This window comes from Salmo salar, chromosome 11, assembly GCF_965601325.2.
Source record: "Salmo salar chromosome 11, fSalSal1, whole genome shotgun sequence".
Lineage (NCBI taxonomy): Eukaryota > Metazoa > Chordata > Actinopteri > Salmoniformes > Salmonidae > Salmo > Salmo salar.
Genome location: NC_138301.1, coordinates 111,500,841 through 111,524,575, shown reverse-complemented (window position 1 = coordinate 111,524,575; position 23,735 = coordinate 111,500,841). Strand labels below are relative to the sequence as shown.

The following is a 23,735-nucleotide window of genomic DNA, read 5'->3' as shown; positions in this document are numbered from 1 at the left end:
TGAGGATGAAGAGCTCTTAATCAGTAGATTAAAGCCCTTTAATTGATTATTTTGATTGTGCTAGTCGTTCTACCTTAAAACGATGACTTCAAAGGACCCGAATGCATCAAACAGTGCCTTGCTTTATTTGATTTATCAGCATTTAAAGGAGAATGGTTACCAGAAGGCTGCAAACGTGCTGAAAAAACATGCAACTCAGGTATGTTTTGATACTGGCCAACTCTTTTTTTTAAATTTCGTTTCAACTCCTCATTAAACCTATATTAGCACATAGTGTATCTGACCATTTTGAAATATGTGTGGTTATCCAGGATTGAAGTAGTGTAATTTAATATTAGGTGAGATTTTCTTTAATTATTTTCAATATGTTGTATCTGAATAAACCTACATTTATGCAAATAATGTTTGCAATTGACCTTTCCTTTGCATGGTGCGTCTTTCTGAATCTCTACCTTGGATTTAGTCAGCCATAACTGATGTAGAACATTATGTAACAGTTGAACACACGTTGGGGCCATGAATGGTGGCACTGTACATTTTGTGAAATGCGCACCATGGTCGTTGTTGCGAAATGATCTACGTCTACTTGTTTTTCAGATGAATAAATGTATTTAAAGCAATTGTATATGTATTCAGTTGTCTTTAATACTTTTTGAAGAATGTATAGAGACGTATTTAATATAAAATACTCTGCCCTATGCATTTATGCTTTTGGTGACCTACAGATGGAAACACCAGAAGATATCACCTCTTTACATGACATCTACACAAGTTGGACCAAGTAAGTATAGTATAATATGTCATATTAGTTTAGTTAGCCTCAGGCACATATTGTCATTATGCAGTGCCTATATAACATAATGTACTATGTGCCTTTGGGCGGCAGGTAGCCCAGTGGTTAAGAGCATTGGGCCAGTAACTGAAAGGTCGCTGGTTTGAACCCTGAGCTTGACTAGGTGAAAATAAATCTGCCAATGTGCCCTTGAGCAAGACACTTAACCCTAGTTTCTCCTGTAAGACACTCTGGATAAGAGCATCTACTAAATGACTTAAATGTAAACATGTTATGGCATCTTAAGGTAAATCATTTGTTATGTACTGCTGCTATAACACATTTTCAGGGTCTCAGAAATCGGACAAAATCCAAAACAAGAGCCTGAAGTGGATTCCACCACCCTGAAGAAGATTAAGGCCGATCCATCAACCAAAGAGGAAGATGTGGACTCAAAACCAATTGGTAGGCTACCTCCTGCCCTACATTAAATATAATGTTCACAGTGTATCAAATTCACAAACCTTTAATCAACCAAAAAACAGCATTAAACTGTTCCACGGAGAAGATAGACTTGATACAATAAAACTTTATTGTCCATGTTAACGACGAACAATGAAAATGTGTCTTCTGCTCCGTTCTCAACCTCCCTCTCAGAGGGCACACATAATTGAGACAAGCACTGTGGTAAAGTTACATGGGTCAAGCTGCCCAACGGTAGGGGAATGTTTTCAGGATGTGAACATAGCAGCCCTCTAGTTGCCAGATCAATTCCCCCCTTTTTCAGCACCCTGGCCCGGAATTCGAATTGGCCACCCTTCAGCTACAGGCCCAACTCCTTAGCGGCTGGGCTACCTACCGCCCCATCTGGCATGCATAGCTGCACGTGATCAACCATGTAAATTCAGCATTCCTCATTACTCAGCTGTTTTTCAGATTCTCTACCTCCTGCCCCCCACACACCCCAGTCTGCGGATGCAGAAACCCCCCAGGCTGCAACCCCAGAGAATGAGGAGCCGGTCCCACAGGATGAGGTGGGTAGATAGAGGAGGAGCTGTGATTTGGGTTGGGCCTTGGCACCAGAGCTATATATATATATATTGTGGTGTAGAGATTTATGTCAAGACAATACAGCCTTTTGGGGACTTGAATACGTTTGGATTAGCAAATTGAACATTGTTTAATTTTTCTAGGATACTTAAAACAATCATAACACAGATATAATACAGTATTTATAGGTATTTAGCTCCATTTGATGTAGTTGCTGACTACTGACATTCCAATTTCTGTGTCATTATCAAAGTTGCCATCTACTCCAGTCAGTAACGGGACAGTGGAAACATCAGCCCCTGTACCAGCGGTCACCGCTTTAAAACAAGCAGAGAGCTCAGACAGTGACTCTGATAGCAACGAGGAGATTCCCGTCACACAGGTGAAACATGGTGTTCCATTTGGAGGATAAAGGCTTTCTTGATAAATGAGGTATATACGTTATATGAAATTGACTGTTTATCCCATGTGTCTGAATGCTTACCTCTCTTCCAGGGAGTTACTGTCACCCCAAAGGCCTCTACACCTGCCCCTACCACCACGCCCTCAAAACATGTAGACAGTAACAGCGAATCAGACAGTGAGAATGAAATTCCTCCATCACAGGTGAGGGGTCTTACGACAATTGTGTTATAACTACATTCTGTGAAATTCAGATTTATGAAATGTTTACTCTGTGTATTTCAGACTGTTGTCATTCCCAGTAAGGCCTCAGCTCCCAGTAAGACTCCAGCCACCCCTACAGCTCCCAGTAAAGCAGAGAGTTCAGACAGTGACACCTCAGACAGTGAAGAGGAGGTTACTGTCAAGGTATGTCACACATGAATCGTTGTAAATGAAATTAATTTCAGCTAAATTATTGGACTGGTAATGGTTACTCCTAGGTAATAGCATGGTTATTCAACAACGCCTGACTGCCATGCATTTGTCTTTCCATCTTCTCTCCTCTGTGTTTTTAGAAACTAACATCTAAAGCTGCTCCTGTGAAACCAGCCAAGGCGCCCCCAGCAGCCCCAGTGAAACCCAGTGTAGTCACCCCCAGTCAGGCTAAAGCTGCTCCCAAGACTCCTGCTGCAGGGAAGAAAGCACAGAGCTCTGATAGCGACAGCTCAGACTCAAACACTGAGGAGGAGGCTCCTAAAAAGGTGAATCCTAATGATACCTGACTACAGTAATGCTCTCACACAAATTTAAGCTTGTGTCTGAAATATATTCTATAACATACAAGCTGGACAGTCATATAATAATAAAAAAACTTGGCGCACAATGATTGGTGACTTCCTGAACTTCCTTTGACCCATTGTACAGTATTTTTTATGAATCAACTTTAACAGTAGAGATACACAGACAACCATATCTGTCGTCCAGTCACTGTAATGATGTGTGTGGACATTGGCATAGATATTATTATAGTCCTCTAAATTCACAGCTAACACCCCCATGGACAGTTTGTATTTGGCAGGGCTGTACTGCTCCTCTGTCTTTGTGCTGAAGCAGTGATCCATGGTCCTGTAACTCTGTTTGGACAGGGTCAATCCCCTTGGCTCTAGCCTGACAAGCTCTATAGTGGCACTCAGCTTCGAGTGACTGTCTGTGACACCGACCAGGAAACATGGTTCTCATGCCATGTTTCATTTGTCTCTGTTCCAGAAACCTGTGGCAACCCCCAAAGCCAAGCCTGTGGCTGCAACTCTGGTCAAGGCAGAAGCAGTGAAATCCACCCCTATTAAAAAACCAACAAACAGCTCAGACAGTGACAGTGATGACACTGAGGAGGAGGCTCCTGTAATTGTAGGTCACAACTGACTAATATCATGCTACCCTGTCCTATAGCAAGTTCATTTGCTTGAAGAGCTTGATATCATTTTTTGTTTCAGAAATCAACACAGACACCCAAAGCTGCTCCTGTGAAACCAGCCAAGGCGTCCCCAGCAGCCCCAGTGAAACCCAGTGTAGTCACCCCCAGTCAGGCTAAAGCTGCTCCCAAGACTCCTGCTGCAGGGAAGAAAGCACAGAGCTCTGATAGCGACAGCTCCGACTCAGACAGTGAAGATGAGTTATTTATAAAGGTAAGTCATACCTGAGAAATACACTGAACAAAAATATAAATGCAACATGCAAAGTGTTGGTCCCATGTTTCATGAGCTGAAATAAAAGATCCCAGAAATGTTCCGTACGCACTAAAAGCTTATTTCTCTCTAATTTTGTGCACAAATTTGTTTACATCCCTGTTAGTGAGCGTTTCTCCTTTGCCAGCCAGGATAATCCACCCACCTAACTGGTGTGGCATATCAAGAAGATGCTGAATAAACAGCATGATTATTACACAGGTGCACCTTGTGCTGGTGACAATAAAAGGCCACTATAAAATGTGCAGTTTTGTCACACAAAACAATGCCACACGTCTCAAGTTTTGAGGGAGCGTGCAATTGGTATGCTGATTGCAGGAATGTTCAACAGGGCTGTTGCCAGAGAATTGTATGTTAATTTCTCTACCATAAGCTGCCTCCAACGTCATTTTGGAGAATTTGGCAGTACATCCAACCTGCCTCACAGCGGCAGACCATGAGTAACCACGCCAGCCCAGGACCTCCACAACCGGCTTCTTCACCTGCCGGATGGTCTGAGGAGGGTGGGATGCTGAGGAGTATTTCTGTCTGTAAAAGCCCTTTTGTGTGGAAAAACAAATTCTGATTGGCTGGGCCTAGCTCCCCAGTGGGTGGGCCTGGCTGCCAAGTGGATTGGCCTATGCCCTCCAAGGCCCACCCATGGCTGCACCACTGCCCAGTCATGTTAAATCCATAGATTAGGGCTTAATCAATTTATTTCAATTGATGGATTTCCTTTTATGAAGTGTAACTCAGTAAAATCTTTGAAATTGTTGCATGTTGCGTTCATATTTTTGTTCAGTATAGTAATTAAACCATTTCTTGTCACTAATAAAAACAAATATTGAGTTGGTTTTATTCCTGATATAATACCTTGATATAATTTTTTGTTTCAGAAATCAACACAGACACCCAAAGCTGCTCCTGTGAAACCAGCCAAGGCGCCCCCAGCAGCCCCAGTGAAGCCCAGTGTAGTCACCCCCAGTCAGGCTAAAGCTGCTCCCAAGACTCCTGCTGCAGGGAAGAAAGCACAGAGCTCTGATAGCGACAGCTCTGACTCAGACACTGAGGAGGAGTTAACTGTAAAGGTAAGTCACACCTGAGAAATAGTAATTAAACCATTTCTCCTTGTCACTAATAAAAACAAATATTGAGTTGGTTTTATTCCTGATATAATACCTTGATGTAATTTTTGTTTCAGAAATCAACACAGACACCCAAAGCTGCTCCTGTGAAACCAGCCAAGGCGCCCCCAGCAGCCCCAGTGAAGCCCAGTGTAGTCACCCCCAGTCAGGCTAAAGCTGCTCCTGTGAAACCAGCCAAGGCGAGCCCAGCAGCCCCAGTGAAGCCCAGTGTAGTCACCCCCAGTCAGGCTAAAGCTGCTCCCAAGACTCCTGCTGCAGGGAAGAAAGCACAGAGCTCTGATAGCGACAGCTCAGACTCAGACAGTGAGGAGGAGGCTCCTAAGGTTTGTACAATAATCCTACTATTTCGATCCCTTTTACGGTACAACGTACAACATGATCTACTGTAGGTCAATGTAGACATAGGAAGTGCAGTAGACCATAAACACCATAAGTCATTACTTCTGTGATAGTCTCCAGATCTGCATCTGCTCTCTCCCTAAGACCAAGCCGGGGGCAGCTGCTCCAGTCAAGGCTGTAGCAGTGAAATCACCAGAACCAGTGAAGTCCAGCAAACTAGCTATCACTCCCTCAAAACCAGCAGAGAGCTCAGAGAGTGACAGCAGTGAAGATGACATTCCTTTCACACAGGTGAAAGAATATTTGCACTATTAGAACATGCAAACAGCTTTTTTTCTGTGGAATCATGTCTTGAAAATGTACAACTATAATGTTGTTTATTGACACTGGTCTGTGTGGATTTGTGTTTCAGACTCCTGCTAAAGTCATAGAGGCAGCTCCCAGTAAGGCCGCTCCCAGTAAGGCCTCAGCTCCCAGTAAGGCCTCAGCTCCCAGTAAAGCAGAGAGTTCAGACAGTGACACCTCAGACAGTGAAGAGGAGTTTACTGTCAAGGTATGTCACACTTGAGAAATAGTCATTAAACCACTTCCCCTTGTCAATAAGAAAAACAAATATTGAGTTGGTTTTATTTCTGATATAATTATTTGTTCCAGAAACCTGCACTGACACCCAAAGCTGCTCCTGTGAAACCAGCCAAGGCGAGCCCAGCAGCCCCAGTGAAACCCAGTGTAGTCACCCCCAGTCAGGCTAAAGCTGCTCCCAAGACTCCTGCTGCAGGGAAGAAAGCACAGAGCTCTGACAGTGACAGCTCAGACGCAGACAATGAGGAGGAGGCTCCTGTAAAGGTCTGTATCATATGCCAGAAATATATGATTTGATAGTGTTGTGTTAATCCTGTGATAATACTGAGGATAAATTGGTGTATAATCCTAGAACTTTCTTAAACCTGAATCTACTACCAAGCAGAAAACCACCCCAGCCTCAACCCCAAGCAAGGCCAAAGCCACTCCTAAGACCCCAGCAGCAGCAGCTGCTAAGATGGAGACTGACAGCTCAGATGCCTCTAACAGTGAGGATGAGGCTCCAGCCAAGCAGGCCCCTGCCAAGCCCACCCCCAGCCCGGCTAAAACCACACCCAAGGCCCCTGCTGCAGCTAAGAAGGCCGACAGCTCGGACAGTGATGAGTCTGACACTGAGGAGGGCAAGCCAGCTAAAGTAAGTCACACATGTTATTAACCTGTTGTAATGTGCTTTTGGTGATGTTTTGGCGTCTGCAGTTGTACCTACATTCTGTTTATTTGTTTTTGTTTCTACAGAAGGTCACTGCTACCTCCGTAGGCAAACCGTCAACTCCAGTACAGGAGGACAAAGATTCCTCAGACAGTGAGGATGAAGAAACACCATCGGTCAGTCTCATAGCCCATCAAATTTATCTAGGGCTGTCCCGGACTAAAAAAAATCTTTGGCAACCCAAAGTCGTCTGGTATAAAAAAAAAAAGGTGTATTTTTCCATATATAGATGTGTTTTAATAAAATGTACTTCATGCATTGAGCTTATCTGAGGCTTAAAGCTTACGGTTTGATGAAAAAAACCTTATGATGGCGCCAGAGGTCTAGATAACCAGAAGAGAAAAACCTGACTCCACTATTCTCCTCCCTCTCCTGCTGGCTTTCACAGGTTCTGCCATTACTCTCCTGAAGTTGCCGGTAATAGGCTACATGAGGAGTTAGAAACCTTTTTCATGTGGAATGCAAATTTATCTTACCAATCCTACCCATCTGTGTGCCAGTTATGGTTTTCATATGCACATTTTCGTGAAACAGTTTAATTTAATTTATAATAACGGCTTCATATCTGAAAATCATTGTCATGTGGTTAATAAAAATTCTATCCAAATCTAAATGAAAATGATACAAACCTAAAAAGTAACTTCTATTGCCTTTGCCAACTATGTAAAATGTGTCTACATAAAGCCAACAAATAAAAACTGCAGCTTGCAGGTAGAAAGTATCCTGATAAAAATAAATATCCTATAAATCACATTGGCTACACATGGCCTGTCTGCAACAAACTTGAGTCAATGTATCAACTATTAAGTTGGGTCCAGCCTAAAGCTTGCACTAGCCAACTTGCAACACTGTATAAAATAGTCTGGGCCCTCAGAGTTTCCCAGCTCCAGTGAGCTCAGGACAGACACAGCTGGAGGCTATTTTCACCAGGGATAAGAAGCAGTGGTTGACTTGGGCAGGAGCTCACCGGAGCGGAGTACCAGCACCTCAAATGTTCTACTGCTTGAGCTCCTGTTCCTCTTACAGAATATTAGCTCAAAAGTATTGTGGAGCTCCTGCACCTAAATATAACCAGTACCAGCACCCAAAATGAGTACCGGCACATATTTCAGTCCAAGTCAAACACTGATAAGAAGTAATCAGGTAGGCCTATTTTATGACGTTTCAACTGGCCCAGAGCATGACATTTTTAGCTTTCACGCTAAGTGGTTATCAAAAGGGAGAGAGCTGGGAAGATTATTCAGGTAGCCTATGGCCTACTTCTATTTGTGCTCGTCTTTACTCAACATGGACAGGAGCGCTCCAAATAAAAGACAATGACTAAATTGACAAAACTCGTAAATGAAATGAAATAAACCAAAACTAGTTTCTCACAAGTGTAGCATAGGTTGTGCACTCTGTTAACTATGTGTCCACTCCGACAATGACAACGGGAAGACTGGAATAATAATATTGAATGCATTAAAATAATTACCATAAACAAAGTAACAAACATTGTACATTATAAATTATAGGAATTAAAGGTAAATGTACTACTGGTGATATACAGTACCAGACAAAGGTTTGGACACACCTACTCATTCAAGGGTTTTTCTTTATTTTTACACTGAAGAATAATAGTGAAGACATCAAAACTATGAAATAACACATATGGAATCATGTAGTAACCAAAATAATGTTTAACAAATCAAAATATATTTTAGATTCTTCAAAGTTGCCACCCTTTGCCTTGATGACAGCTTTGCACACTTGTTGCATTCTCTCAACCAGCTTCACCTGAAATGCTTTTCCAACAGTCTTGAAGGAGTTCCCACATATGCTGAACACTTGTTGGCGGCTTTTCCTTCACTCTGCGGTCCAACTCATCCCAAACCATCTCAATTGGGTTAAGGTCGGGTGATTGTGGAGGCCAGGTCATCAGATGCAGCACTCCATCACTCTCTTTAGTTAAATAGCCCTTACACAGCCTGAAGGTGTGTTGGGTCATTGTCCTGTTGAAAAACAAATTATAGTCCCACTGAGCGCAAACCAGATGTTATGGCGTATTGCTGCAGAACGCTGTGGTAGCCATGCTGGTTAAGTGTGCCTTGAATTCTAAATAAATCACTGACAGTGTCACCAGCAAAGCACCCCCACACCATCACACCTCCTCCTCCATGCTTCACGGTGGGAACCACACATGCAGAGATCATCCGTTCACCTACTCTGCATCTCACAAAGACACGGCGGTTGGAACCAAAAATTTCTAATTTCGACTCATTAGTCCAAAGGACAGATTTCCACCGTTCTAATGTCCATAGCTAGTGTTTCTTGGCCAAATCAAGTCTCTTCTTCTTATTGGTGTTATCTAGTAGTGGTTTCTTTGCAGCAATTCGACCATGAAGGCCTGATTCACGCCGTCTCCTCTGAACAGTTGATGTTGAGATGTGTCTGTTACTTGGAACTCTGTGAAGCATTTATTTGGGCTGCAATTTCTGAGGCTGGTAACTGAATGAACGTATCCTCTGCAGCAGAGGTAACTCTGGGTCTTCCTTTCCTGTGGCGGTCCTCATGAGAGACAGTTTCGTCATAGCGTTGATGGTTTTTGCGACTGCACTTGAAGAAACTTTCAAAGTTCTTAATTTACTGGATTGACTGACCTTCATGTCTTAAAGTAATGATGGCCTGTCGTTTCTCTTTGCTTATTTGAGCTGTTCTTGCCATAATATGGACTTGGTCTTTTACCAAATAGGGCTATCTTCTGTATACCACCCCTCCCTTGTCACAACACAACTGATTGGCTCAAAAGCATTAAGAAGGAAAGAAATTCAACAAATGAACTTTTAACAAGGCACACTTGTTAATTGAAATGCAGTTGGTTGAGAAAATGCAAAGAGTGTGCAAAGCAGTCATCAAGGCAAAGGGTGGCTACTTTGAAGAATTTCAAATATAAAATATATTTTGATTTGTTTGACACTTTTGTTTACTACATGATTCCATATGTTTTATTTCATAGTTTTGATGTCTTCACTACTTGTCTACAATGTAGAAAATAGTACAAAATATAGAAAAAGCCTGGAATGAGTAGGTGTGTCCAAACTTTTGACTGCTACTGTATATATTTGTTACTGCTTGACTAAACAATCTCGGTCGACCAACAGCCAAACAATCGAACAATCAACTAATTGGGGTCAGCCCTAAATTAAACGGATAATTACTGTGCATATCAAAGTGAAAATGTTTGGCAATGGCATTTATTATATAAACTTCAACTTGCATACATTAAATTGACCTTGTATTTTATCTGTGCTTATGAATCTGACGTATGTGACCAGAACCCAGAATCCACACCATCTGAAACAGCTGTCACTCAAACCCAGGCTACGCCTCCTGCTGGCAAGGAGGGAGGTACAGAGGAACACAGTCCAGCAGAGGTACATACGGTATGGGTGATGTAGGGATGTCATGGAACACAGTCCAGCAGAGGTATGTACGGTACGGTGATGTAGGGATGTCATCAACACAGTCCAACGGGTGTGTACGGTATGGGTGATGTAGGGATGTCATGGAACACAGTTCAACGGGTATGTACGGTACGGTGATGTAGGGATGTCATGGAACACAGTCCAACGGGTATGTACGGTACGGGTGATGTAGGGATGTTATGGAACACAGTCCAACGGGTATGTATGGTATGGGTGATGTAGGGATGTCATGGAACACAGTCCAACGGGTATGTACTGTATGGGTGATGTAGGGATGTCATGGAACACAGTCCAACGGGTATGTACGGTATGGGTGATGTAGGGATGTCATGGAACACAGTCCAACGGGTATGTATGGTATGGGTGATGTAGGGATGTTATGGCCATTCTTTCTGGACTGATAATTGTTCATTTTCCCACCAACACCATATGGGCTCCTTATTCATATTTGCACTTCATGCCTTGACAGAAAGTTGAAGCTGCTCCAGTCATACCTACAACTGAAGCAGCAGCTGAGGACAACAGCAGTGATGATCCAACCGATATTGAAGGATCTTCTCCTGAAGGTACACCAGCCCAGACCTCACTCATGTCATGTGTTGTTTTCTGGTGCTGTTCATTTTGCTTGGTGTAGTTGCATTTTGGTTAGTTCTGTGTCTGTGTCTATCTATGACCTCCTCCTTTCCATGACAGTCCCTGAGGTGGACACACCCCCTGCCTCTGGGCCAGAGAGTGCAAAGGAGGAGGAGGTCCCAGAGAGTCCCCAGAAGGTCTTAAAGACAGACACTTCTTCAGAGAAGCCCAAGACAGAGGATCAGATAGTGACCTCTACAACATCAGAGGACAAGAGTGACACCGCTGAACTCCCGTCAGAAGCCCCTGCTACGGGTAAGACCAGCCATTTCTCCCCACCTGGTCTAGAAGAACCATACGTGGACTCCACTGACAACTTGGATCACTTTATAGCTAAGGCCAGAAAAGGTACAGACCACACATCATAATACAGTATCTAAATTAACAAAGGACAGGAACATAAGCTAAGTTAAAATGAGTGTTCAACGAAAGTGAAACACAGAGAGAGGACAGTCAAAACAGAAACACTGTTCATAAAGCTTTCATAAAGTTTGGGATAAAATAAAAAAAGATATGACTTACCATCATCTTGCAATGAAATAACTGAGAGGAAGAACAACAAGCAAAATACTGTCAAACAAGTAAATGACCAGTCTTATGAAATGTATTTTTAAATGTATCTTTAGCTGCTGAGACCAGAACTGCTTTAGAAGAGGAATCAAAGGTGTGTGTTGACCCAGTTATCCCCAATTCAGCATCTGAAGACTTGGAGGTAAGTAAAGTAATCAATGATGTAACCATGTGTCTGTGAGACACCCTGTGCACGGCTGATATGAATCAAAGTGACCAAATGCTTCGATTGAAGGTTTTGCTTTGATCTAAACAATATTCTATTGTTGTTGCCCCTCTGTTTTTCGTCACCATGTAGCCTGAAAAAGTGACCATTGAGACAGTTGCTGAGACAATCCCCACAGAGACAGAGGAACCGCCCACAGAGAAGCCAACCACTGATACCCCAACACCTGGATCAAAGAGGAAGAGGAGTAAAGAGACAACGGACGCAACTCCCAAGAAGATGAAGAAGAAGAAGAAGAAGAAGAAGGGGGAGGTTGAAGAGAATGGGCAGCCTGCAGTAGAGGAGCATGGTGATGCGTCCAGTCTGGACACCAAGTGGTTGGAGCTGACTCCATCAGGTACACTATCCAGAGCTCTGTAACCCTGTTTCCAGAGAGATACCGTCCTGTAGGTTAACTTCAACCCTGTTCCTGGAAAGCTACTGTCCTGTAGGTTTTAACTCCAACCCTAATGTAGCACACCTGATTCTAATAATTAGCTGGTTGATAAGCTGAATCAGGTTAGTAACAACTGGGGTTGAAGTTAAAACCTACAGGATGTTAGCTCTCCAGGAACAGGGTTGGAGTTAAAACCTACAGGAGGGTAGATCTCCAGGAACAGGGTTGGAGTTAAAACCTACTGGATGGTAGATCTCCAGGAACAGGGTTGGAGTTAAAACCTACAGGAGGGTAGATCTCCAGGAACAGGGTTGGAGAGCCCTGAGAGAAAGAGGCACAAGAGAAAGCTAATGATCATTAGACCTGGACCATAAACAACCCTTAGCCACTACTAGGCAAAGGGTAGGGCTAGGGGTTGCCTTGTATTACCTGCTAAATAACTGAATGTAACCTGTAACCATCATCTATAGTCAACATTTCTGTTACATTGATTTTCTCCGTTTTACAGACGATTCCAAGGTGGATACCACCCTGGCTTCAGAGTCTGGCTCCACCACTCTTGTTCTGTCAGCAAAGTCCCTCAAGAAAAGGAAAAGAAAGAGGGTGAAGAAAAGAAGAGGGGCGAAGGCCGAGAGGGAGTCACCGGAAGAGAACGAAAAAACAGACTTCGTCCCAAAAAATAAAAAAATAAAAAAGAGCAAGAAAAACACAGCATCCACCCTGACACCACCAACCAACAACCAGACCAAGGAAACTCCAAAGACCACAGCTGCTAAGAGGCCTCTTCCTCCCACCCCTGAGCCGGAAGAGCTAGAGACTCTCAAAAAGAAGAAGAAGAAAGTCGCAGAGAAAGGGAGCGCTGTGAAGGAAAATACAACTCCAGGCATTGAAATAAAGAAAAGAAAGAAGAAGGCTGCTAAAGCTGAAAACACTGTGAAAGACTCTGCAATCTCAACTCCTGAACCGAGCCTTACACCAGAGACCCCAAAAAACAAAAAGAGTAAGTGCAGTACGGGACAAACAAGAAAGGTTGCTTCTCTAAGTATTAAGTTAATTTGTTGTGTGTTTCCATTATGATTGGGTTCTACAGAGAAAAAGAAGCTGACAGAGAAAAAGGAGAAAATGAAAACTGCATTGAAAACACCGGTAAAAGCCTCAACAGGACCTTTGCCTAACACAGAAGTGACTAAGGTATGGGACAGAAACACTATCTGGGGCATAGGTGCATATCAATAGAACATGATGAATTATGTAAATAGTGTTATTTGGATGCATAAAATAGTTATAATAGCACTGATATTTCCTTTTTTCTTTAGAAAAAGAAGTCCTCCAAAAAGAAATAATCCAATGGTGAAATTTCAGGTAAATATACATCATATATTCTGTCATTTTCCCAAAGCCCAAAATGACTTACATAATTTCTCAAATCTAATGTTACTTTGCAGGAGATGGTGGATATCTTCTCCAGGGAATGAAGTGGAGCTGCTGACGTCAATCAGAAGACCACCTCGATCACACTGGTGCCTGAGGTTTCAACCAAAAGAAGTGGAAACTGGAGTTCTAGCCTGTACATGTACTTAAGGTTCTACACATGTATTTTAGGGGAACATCTGTATTGTGTTACTAACAACACAATCTATGTTTTAACCATATATTCTATAAGCTTGCTAAACCAGGCATGTATTGACATGAAAAAGGCTAAATACTCATACCATTCTATTTGAAGTGTTGAATAAACTGGACACAGAAACTAACACATTTGCACAGCCTGATGGAACGTAAACCCATCTTCAGTGTATTTGCCAAGTCTTAACTAATGATAAAACAATCGTTGGGCATTAATATAACCTTGGTCTAGCGTTGCTGTCTAGATAATGTTGTAGGGTGTAGTACTCTTGCATGTTGTGGGTTTTAATTTCTGTTCTTTAAGCTGTGAACACTTCCACATAATTGTGTGTAAGGTAAGGGATTGTTAGGACTCAAAATGGGGAACACTTGTAGCAAATGTCACTCCAAATACTGTACTATGCACCTCACAAATCCTATTGCTGAGCCCATAGCCTTGTGGTTTAGCACTTATTTTAGACCCATACACCTATGCAGAGGAAGGTTCTGGGGGACCAGAGGAGATAGCTGATCTGACTGACTCAGAGAATTTGCTGAACTCCCATGTTTACAAACCAGTATTTCTGTCACATTCTTGTGAAAACAAACTTTTCTTCCATTTGTCATTTCTGATTGTTCATCGTTATCAATAAAAATGGTTTAATCTCTTAATCTGGTTTCTTTATTCATAAAAGCTTATTATGAAAGTGTGAATTTCTATAGCATGAATATAAAATCATATTGTTGCCAGCCACTTGTGTATCTTTCAGTCAAATGCTGACTGTCTGGTCAATTCTCTCAGACCATAATTGGGAACATTGAACAGTGAGCCTTCTGTGAGTTTGACAGTAGTTTTGTTTTTAACAATAGACTTACCAATATATGCACATGCCTATGAATGGAATGTAGTTCATATGAACACAAACAATTAGCAAACATATCAATGCAGCAGCATGTCACAAGTTAGTACTCAGATTTATTAGAACAGAAATAGAGGTTTATGTGATACAAGTCCTTTACAATCCACACTCCATCTCAGTTGGAAAGGTGTCCTCGGGGAGCGGAGTTGGTCATGCTTATGATGTCACAACTGTCTCCAGCACCTTAGCCACTTGGTCAGCATTCATGTTGTCAAGGGCCACACTGCTCTCCTTACCAAAATCTGCAATACAGGTACATGAAAGAACCAAATGAATGCATGGCCATAAACATTGCATTTGACATTCAGTGGTGACAGATGTGAGTCGCCTAGCTACTGAAACAATGTTCTCACCAGATCTTGCCCAAAGCTTAGGCTGAACACCTGAGCACTCCCTGATGAGGATGGGGAATGTGGGGTTTGCCTTCTTTAGTTCCACATAGTGCTGTTCCACAAAATCCCTGGAGAACATGGAATAATAAATAATCAAGTGAAATAACTTTTACAATATTTTTTACTATACGAGTTCATAAGACTGAAATAGCTAGCTAATAAACATGGGTTCACTATTTATCTTATTAGTAAATGTGGAATTTTAAGACATAATAGAAACGATGTTGTAGAGCTGTAGTTAGATAAATATGCGTGATCTACAAATTATTTCAGATGAGTTTATTCTATATTAAATTGCGATTGTTCGTTAACTACTGTATGTTTACATGTTACATGTCTGGCAGGCAGAATCGAATTAGTGGAAACAAGAATGTTTTCAGGGCAGAACTGGTTTCAACAAGATACTGTATTTTCGAGTCGGGGACAAGTTTAGCATTTTAGCTAACCCTAACGCTTTCCCTAACGTTATTTAATTATCATAACCTGCTGCGTAAGTTCCCCTACCCTGCTACGAAAAGTCAATTCTGCTAATCAAAACCGGCAGAATTGCCGAGAGAAATGCGGGTATCCATCCACTAGGCGTCTGGCAGTAGATTGTGCTAGCTATGAGGACAGCTTTGTGACCGCTAGCGAATACAAAGTAGCTAACTATTTCGATTTCATGAAAATATGACTGTTGTCAAATAAAAAAAAATTACCTTGCTCCTTGACTCGCAGGCGATGTCTGGCACAAATGTAGACGAATCTCTCGAAGGTTTTTAGCAAGGTTAGAGCCAATACCTCTTACTACAGAAGCGGCCATGATGGTTCACCAGCTTTAGATGAATGTTCCTGAACCCACCCACTCTCCATATCAACAAATCACATTCAAGAAGCTTTGTAAATTCGAGAATTCACCCAATTACATTCCACGTTTAAGGTTGACGTAACGTTTGCGCCGCAAATCAAGACCATACCAATCGAATGTTGACTGTCATTTCCGTTTTCAGAGCAGCACACATCACCATCAACAACATAGCTAGGATTATAAATCTAGCAATAGTTGATCACAAACTTTTTGTTTTACTTGAGTGAGACCAACTTCTTTCAACATGCCGGAACGAGAACGAGGAGAACGAGAGAGTAAGTTGAATTTATTTGGCATTGTGTGAGCTAACGTCAGCTAGCTAGCCAACTAACAAAGATAGCTAATGTTAGCTAACGTTACTACTGATAACTTTCCCCATTTGTGCAGCTAACGTTACTGAATATTACGTTTACATGTTGCATTAGCAATGTATATAGCTATATGGATTCATATTTCCAGACTCAAAAGACAACCGTAACTAACTAACTAGGGGTGTTTGTTAGCTACCTACCCATCATAGCTTGCTAACTAACTAGCTACTGTTAAATAGCCTGAGTAGCCACTGTTTGGCCATCTTGCAAAGAAAAAGTAACCTCTCAATTACCCCATTTTATATGTATATCTGCTCAACATGTCTATTTTGATAGCCATTCGTGAACTCTTAGCTAATTGGGGTTTTACTGCAGTGGCATCAACCACGTATTAATTATTTAGTACAAGTTAACCTCATTCGATGCAGTCGAAGTGAAGCGCGGACCAATTGACACAGTTGCCAGTTCTCCCCGGAAAAATGGCGTCCGCAGGTAGTAACGTCTGTATTTTACAGCGGAGTCGTTCTCCAACCCTCTGGCTCCGGATGGGCATGAGGTGGAGGACCACCGGTCAGCACTTCAGTAAGTGAGGCTTTTGCTGCAGTTTACAATATTTGCATGACAACACATTTGGTCACCACATCAACTTTTGGGTCATGAGAACAGAGGACCCAGTGTGATGACACTTATTGAATATGTCTGAGATATGTTTTGATTGTTTCGCTGTACATTTTGGATGAGTACAAATGGTCTGAAAGTCTTCCAAGACTACGTTAGACTACACATATTGTGTGGCTTAATCCCCCCCACCTTTTTCCCCCCCCCAGGTCCAAGCTGACAAATGAGGACTTCCGTAAACTTTTGATGACCCCTCGTGCCACGCCTTCGTCAGCTCCCCCATCCTCCAAATCCTCCAGACATCATGAGTGAGTGATGGATTTACAGTACCATAGAGTAGTCCGTTGGATCATGAATATATTACTGAAAATGGCAGATTTGGGGATTGTTAAGTCCAAGTACACAGTCTTTTGAATCAACACTTCTAGAACTGAATTAGCTTTTTTACAGGATGCCCCGGGACTACAGCGAAGAGGATGATCCTGCAGCCCGTAGACGGAAGAAGAAAAGGTGATTCTTTAATTAAGAGTGGCAGTCTATAATAACTGTTTCTCTTATTATTTGATTAAACTGAATGTTTGTTGTCACACTGCCTGAGGTCTCTCAGCTGTCACCCGCTGACCTTTGCCCTCTGCTACCCCTATCAGTTATTACGCCAAGCTGCGTCAGCAGGAAGTGGAGAGGGAGCGGGAGCTAGCTGAGAAGTACCGTGACCGTGCCCGGGAGCGTCGTGATGGCGTCAACAAGGACTACGAGGAGACAGAGCTCATCAGCACAACAGCCAATTACAGAGCAGTGGGGCCCACAGCCGAGGCGTGAGTTTCCCATAATGCTACTGTCTACTCCCCACCGGGAGTGGTGGTGTATGGACGTGTTCTGTATGAATGTCCATGGTGATGTATTGTGTCGACAGGGATAATTCAGCAGCTGAGAAGAGGCGGCAGATGATCCAAGAGTCTAAGTTCTTGGGTGGTGACATGGAACACACTCACTTGGTGAAAGGGTTGGATTTTGCCCTTTTGCAGAAGGTCAGTCTACTGTCCTTTTCATTATGCTAAGGTTCATTAAACAACAGAAGCTGCCCGTCCAGATTGTTGGTCTTTGCCATTAGAATAGCGTTTCAAGTTCCGGGGGGCTGGTGTAGTTATAGTTCTGCTGCCCCCTGACCAATATGCCCCTAAGGGCAGTGGTTTGGTTCCCTTTCCACCACTCATTTCCTGAGCTTTATCCCTCTTACTGTTTCCCCTATCTACATGTCTAACCTGGACCTGTCAATAAAACTTGAGTCACGTTTTAGAAAAAGGCGGGGGAAAGAATAGCATTTGAACCTAAAATTAAGGAATCCGAAGATGCTTGAGCTCAGATTATCAGTAACACAGTCATGTAGTAGCTATAGAATGCCATCTATAGTGTAGAAGATATCTGGTTTGAAGTATGCTGAATGTAAGGGATGCGAATTCCTTGGCTGTTCCAATGGGACACACTGTCATTGCTCCCTCCCTCCCTGAATAGAGTGAAAATACCAAGTAGGTCACCCTGTTCTATCACTCCTGCAATGTACACCCAGAGGTGAAGAAAACATCCTCTGCTGTGCCATATAATGGAACAACTGCAGCAGAGTAGGGACTGTCGACCTACAGGAAATAGTTGACATGGATATCATACTTGTCTACTTGCAGGTGCGTGCTGAGATCACCAGCAAGGAGAAGGAGGAGGAGGATATGATTGAAAAAGTAACAAAGGAAGTCAAGTATGTATATATTCATATTTTCCCCACTCTTCATCATTTTCTCATAGCATAGAACATGTCATTTTTTTCCTGAACGAGTTCTCCAGTGTCCTCATTCCAGAGAAATTAACTGTATTCTTTCCTCCAGGAAAGAGATTGAACCAGAGGAGAAAATAGAGTTCAAGACACGTCTAGGTAAGTAATAGTCATATTATCTACTGGAATCTGAGCCCATGTAAAGGTAAATCACTCCAGTTGGTTGGTGGTGTTGACGGTCTCTCTGCTCCACCCTCAGGAAGGAATATCTACCGGATCATGTTCAAGGGCCGCCAGTTTGAGAGGAATGAGCTGTTCCTGCCCGGCCGTATGGCATACGTAGTAGACCTGGAGGATGAGTACGCAGACACCGACATCCCCACCACACTGATCCGCAGCAAGGCCGACTGCCCCACCATGGAGGTCCGACTGCACTGCAGACCACAATAACATAGAATGTCTATTACAGTCATGGTCTATTACAGTCATGGTTTATGTAGAGGTATGCGTAACTTCTCTCTCTTCAGGCTCAGACAACTCTCACCACCAACGACATTGTCATTAGCAAGCTGACCCAGATCCTGTCCTACCTGCGACAAGGGACCCGCAACAAGAAGATGAAGAAGAAGGAAAAAGGAGGTTGGCCTTTGATTGGTTCACAACTGGATACTGATTCCTACCCTGTTTTTCATGGCATCCGTTTGTTTATCTACAGTTCACAATGAAATGATTTCCATTGGTTTCTTCTTACAGGGGTGAAAATTGATGAGAAGAAAGTTCCAGGACCAGAGGCAGATGCAAGGTCAGTGTTGTGGCTCTCCATAAAGGCTGTTTTCATTTAATCACTTTGTTTCTTTGAAGATCAGTTGTTCCCATTGAACTCAAACCATTCCTTTCTCCATCCTAACAGCATCTTTGATGACATCGGGGACTACGCTCCATCTACCTCCAAGGCCATCCGGGACAAGGAGAAGGAACGCTACCGGGAGAAGGAGAGGGAGCGGGACAGAGAGAGGGAGCGGGAGAGGGAGAGAGAAAGAGACAAGGAGGAAGAAAAGAGACGCCACAGCTACTTCGAGAAGCCCAGAGCAGATGATGATGATACCATGGAGATTGAGACAGGTAATTCATCAACCATAGCATACAAATAATATGCTCTTTTTAAAATGTATTATTGATCCCCATTCAACCCAACTACACATTCTGGCCTGTCTATCCTCTTCGGACCATACAGGTCCAGGATCAGTGAAAGACCAGATCAAGCTGATCAATGAGAAGTTTGCAGCAACTCCCCAGTGGCCAGGAGAAACATATCCTTTTCACTGTTTGGGCCAGAGAGCCACATTATCTTGGCTTACATAGCTAGACTTGACAATGTCTTCATTCCCAGTATTTAGACTGGATAGAGGGGGAAATGTCTTCATTCCCAGTATTTAGACTGGATAGAGGGGGAAATGTCTTCATTCCCAGTATTTAGACTGGATAGAGGGGGAAATGTCTTCATTCCCAGTATTTAGACTGGATAGAGGGGGAAATGTCTTCATTCCCAGTATTTAGACTGGATAGAGGTGGAAATGTTTAGTCCGCTGACCTCCTTAACTGCGAGCTACTGCTGGGTCGCGTGGCCGTAAAGAGGAGAAGCTCGGGGACTTCTTTGGCATGTCCAACAGCTATGCTGAGTGTTACCCAGCTACGTGAGTCCCCCGATTCATCCATGTCACATCACTGCACTTAAGTAGGGTGAACACTGGACTTAATATACCAGGTCATTTGCTGTAGTGGGTGTACCTGTGTGATATGGGTGTTCTCTCTCTCTGTTCTCAGTATGGACGACTTGGCTGTGGACAGTGATGAAGAGGTGGACTACACCAAGATGGACCAGGTTGGTGCTTCATCTTTTAATCCTTAGTCCCCTCCTAGATAGACCTTTGGGTTGATTCTTTCTAGTCATGTGACAGTTAGTTGTGTGTTGTGGTTGACATACTTTTGACCTCTGTTTTGTCTCTGACCTCTATAGGGTAACAAGAAGGGTCCTCTGGGTCGCTGGGACTTTGACACTCAGGATGAATACAGTGAATACATGAACAACAAGGAGGCTCTGCCAAAGTATGTTATCTTAGAGCTTTGTCTCAACAACCAACCTGGAATCCCTTGTTTCATACATTCATTACAGGACACAGTGATAGAAACATCATTGGATTCCTTGCCATTTCTATGAAAGACTTTTAATCGGGCCAAGAAATTTAATATTAATTGCAGACAAACTGTGTTCGTCCTTTCAGGGCTGCTTTCCAGTATGGCATCAAGATGTCTGAGGGGAGGAAGACTCGCCGCTTCAAGGAGACCAATGAGAAGGCAGAGCTGGACAGGCAGTGGAAGAAGATCAGTGCTGTGAGTGGGCGGTTTAATGGCTCTGTTGTTAACAGGGTTGTGAGTGGGCGGTTTAATGGCTCTGTTGTTAACAGGGTTGTGAGTGGGCGGTTTAATGGCTCTGTTGTTAACAGGGTTGTGAGTGGGCGGTTTAATGGCTCTGTTGTTAACAGGGTTGTGAGTGGGCGGTTTAATGGCTCTGTTGTTAACAGGGTTGTGAGTGGGCGGTTTAATGGCTCTGTTGTTAACAGGGTTGTGAGTGGGCGGTTTAATGGCTCTGTTGTTAACAGGGTTGTGAGTGGGCGGTTTAATGGCTCTGTTGTTAACAGGGTTGTGAGTGGGCGGTTTAATGGCTCTGTTTTTAACAGGGTTGTGAGTGGACGGTTTAATGGCTCTGTTAACAGGGTTGTGAGTGGGCGGTTTAATGGCTCTGTTGTTAACAGGGTTGTGAGTGGGCGGTTTAATGGCTCTGTTGTTAACAGGGTTGTGAGTGGGCGGTTTAATGGCTCTGTTGTTAACAGGGTTGTGAGTGGGCGGTTTAATGGCTCTGTTGTTAACAGGGTTGTGAGTGGGCGGTTTAATGGCTCTGTTGTTAACAGGGTTGTGACAGTTATCAGGGTATACTGAGACATAAACCAGGAAAGATTGTCTCATTAATCATGTTTTGTCCGTCACAGATCATTGAGAAGAGGAAGAAGGCTGAGGCAGATGGGTGAGTACATTTCCATCAGTCTGTTTTTCAGCTGACATCCTACAGTTAGTGTACATGACTCAGACAGACGGTAAGGTGGTGATGGGAGAGGACAGAGCAGACAGACGGTAAGGTGGTGATGGGAGAGGACAGAGCAGACAGACAGACGGTAAGGTGGTGATGGGAGAGGACAGAGCAGACGGTAAGGTGGTGGTGGGAGAGGACAGAGCAGACAGACAGACGGTAAGGTGGTGGTGGGAGAGGACTGAGAGCAGACAGACAGACGGTAAGGTGGTGGTGGGAGAGGACTGAGAGCAGACAGACAGACGGTAAGGTGGTGGTGGGAGAGGACTGAGAGCAGACAGACAGACGGTAAGGTGGTGGTGGGAGAGGACTGAGAGCAGACAGACAGACGGTAAGGTGGTGGTGGGAGAGGACTGAGAGCAGACGGTAAGGTGGTGGTGGGAGAGGACAGAGCAGACGGTAAGGTGGTGGTGGGAGAGGACAGAGCAGACGGTAAGGTGGTGGTGGGAGAGGACAGAGCAGACGGTAAGGTGGTGGTGGGAGAGGGACAGAGCAGACGGTAAGGTGGTGGTGGGAGAGGACTGAGAGCAGACAGACAGACGGTAAGGTGGTGGTGGGAGAGGACTGAGAGCAGACAGACGGTACGGTGGTGGTGGGAGAGGACTGAGCGCAGACAGACGGTAAGGTGGTGGTGGGAGAGGACTGAGCGCAGACAGACGGTAAGGTGGGAGAGGACTGAGAGCAGACAGACGGTAAGGTGGGAGAGGACTGAGAGCAGACAGACGGTAAGGTGGGAGAGGACTGAGAGCAGACAGACGGTAAGGTGGGAGAGGACTGAGAGCAGACAGACGGTAAGGTGGGAGAGGACTGAGAGCAGACAGACGGTAAGGTGGGAGAGGACTGAGAGCAGACAGACGGTAAGGTGGGAGAGGACTGAGAGCAGACAGACGGTAAGGTGGGAGAGGACGAGAGCAGACAGACGGTAAGGTGGGAGAGGACTGAGAGCAGACAGACGGTAAGGTGGGAGAGGACTGAGAGCAGACAGACGGTAAGGTGGGAGAGGACTGAGAGCAGACAGACGGTAAGGTGCGAGAGGACTGAGAGCAGACAGACAGACGGTAAGGTGCGAGAGGACTGAGAGCAGACAGACAGACGGTGGTGGGAGAGGACAGAGCAGACAGACAGACGGTGGTGGGAGAGGACTGAGAGCAGACAGACAGATGGTAAGGTGGTGGTGGGAGAGGACTGAGCGCAGACAGACAGATGGTAAGGTGGTGGTGGGAGAGGACTGAGCGCAGACAGACAGATGGTAAGGTGGTGGTGGGAGAGGACTGAGAGCAGACAGGCGGTGGTGGGAGAGGACTGAGAGCAGACAGGCGGTGGTGGGAGAGGACTGAGAGCAGACAGGCGGTGGTGGGAGAGGACTGAGAGCAGACAGGCGGTGGTGGGAGAGGACTGAGCGCAGACAGGCGGTGGTGGGAGAGGACTGAGCGCAGACAGACGGTGGTGGGAGAGGACTGAGAGCAGACAGACGGTGGTGGGAGAGGACTGAGAGCAGACAGACGGTGGTGGGAGAGGACTGAGAGCAGACAGACGGTGGTGGGAGAGGACTGAGAGCAGACAGACGGTGGTGGGAGAGGACTGAGAGCAGACAGACGGTGGTGGGAGAGGACTGAGAGCAGACAGACGGTGGTGGGAGAGGACTGAGAGCAGACAGACGGTGGTGGGAAGATGGCGGTGGTATCTGAGAGACTTGTCAGAGCCGCTCACTGTGCTGTACAGTGGTGACCTACATTCTGCTCACACTCCGAAAGGAGGAAAACATCTCATCTCTCCACTCCAGAAATACTGCATCATGCAAGATGCTGCCTAAAATATCCTCAAACATAAATGGTAGATTGTCAAATATGATGCTAAATGTTAAATTCCCACTGCTCTATATTCATTTCTCCTTTTTTCAGGGAGAAGCCGAAGAGGCCAAAGTATTAATGTTCTCTCATCTTGCATAATTTGGAACATGTTGAAAATCTTGCAATATATTGTATGCTAAAAATCCTGTTTGTATTTTGTGGAATACTAGATTGTGTATTATGATTACTTTATCTTTTGTCATGGAAATGTAACCATGACTGAGAATTGGAGCACAATGTTATGCAGCTTTTACACACTGTCAATGTCTCTATTAGGCAACATCCAATAAATAAGATCGGAAAAAACG

The 23,735-nt window shown here is 44.1% G+C and overlaps 3 protein-coding genes across 3 annotated transcripts; 2 read left to right on the top strand and 1 right to left on the bottom strand.

Moving 5' to 3' along the window:
- tcof (Treacle protein) lies at positions 1-3,091 on the top strand. The gene is given in 8 exon segments (NM_001140630.2): positions 1-199; positions 726-781; positions 1,122-1,237; positions 1,709-1,806; positions 2,076-2,204; positions 2,318-2,428; positions 2,510-2,632; positions 2,782-3,091. Coding segments are annotated over 8 exon segments (957 nt in total). The 5' UTR covers positions 1-82; the 3' UTR covers positions 2,989-3,091.
- Positions 3,092-14,535: 11,444 nt separating this feature from the next.
- Positions 14,536-15,853, bottom strand: ndufa2 (NADH:ubiquinone oxidoreductase subunit A2). The gene is made up of 3 exons (XM_014129578.2): positions 15,590-15,853; positions 14,853-14,959; positions 14,536-14,741 (listed from the first exon to the last, which is right to left on the bottom strand). The coding sequence occupies exons 1-3, from the start codon at positions 15,691-15,693 to the stop codon at positions 14,656-14,658; spliced, it is 297 nt and encodes a 98-aa protein (XP_013985053.1). The 5' UTR covers positions 15,694-15,853; the 3' UTR covers positions 14,536-14,655.
- A 27-nt stretch (positions 15,854-15,880) lies between these two features.
- ik (IK cytokine) lies at positions 15,881-23,733 on the top strand. Its single transcript, NM_001173724.1, is given in 19 exon segments — positions 15,881-16,013; positions 16,565-16,631; positions 16,877-16,975; positions 17,118-17,177; positions 17,315-17,482; positions 17,581-17,695; positions 18,347-18,417; positions 18,545-18,591; positions 18,692-18,855; positions 18,960-19,071; positions 19,186-19,234; positions 19,343-19,554; positions 19,667-19,742; positions 20,043-20,126; positions 20,257-20,314; positions 20,450-20,538; positions 20,715-20,823; positions 21,480-21,514; positions 23,479-23,733. Coding segments are annotated over 19 exon segments (1,674 nt in total). The 5' UTR covers positions 15,881-15,982; the 3' UTR covers positions 23,507-23,733.
- Positions 23,734-23,735: the final 2 nt, after the last annotated feature.

What these genes read in the sequence shown, in the direction of transcription:
- ndufa2 (XM_014129578.2), bottom strand. Translation starts at nt 15,693, where the DNA reads ATGGCCGCTTCTGTAGTAAGAGGTATTGGCTCTAACCTTGCTAAAAAC. An exon ending in CCTGCGAGTCAAGGAGCAAG is followed by an intron (nt 14,960 to 15,589) that starts GTAATTTTTTTT and finishes CATGTTCTCCAG; the next exon opens with GGATTTTGTGGAACAGCACT. An exon ending in TAAGCTTTGGGCAAGATCTG is followed by an intron (nt 14,742 to 14,852) that starts GTGAGAACATTG and finishes CCTGTATTGCAG; the next exon opens with ATTTTGGTAAGGAGAGCAGT.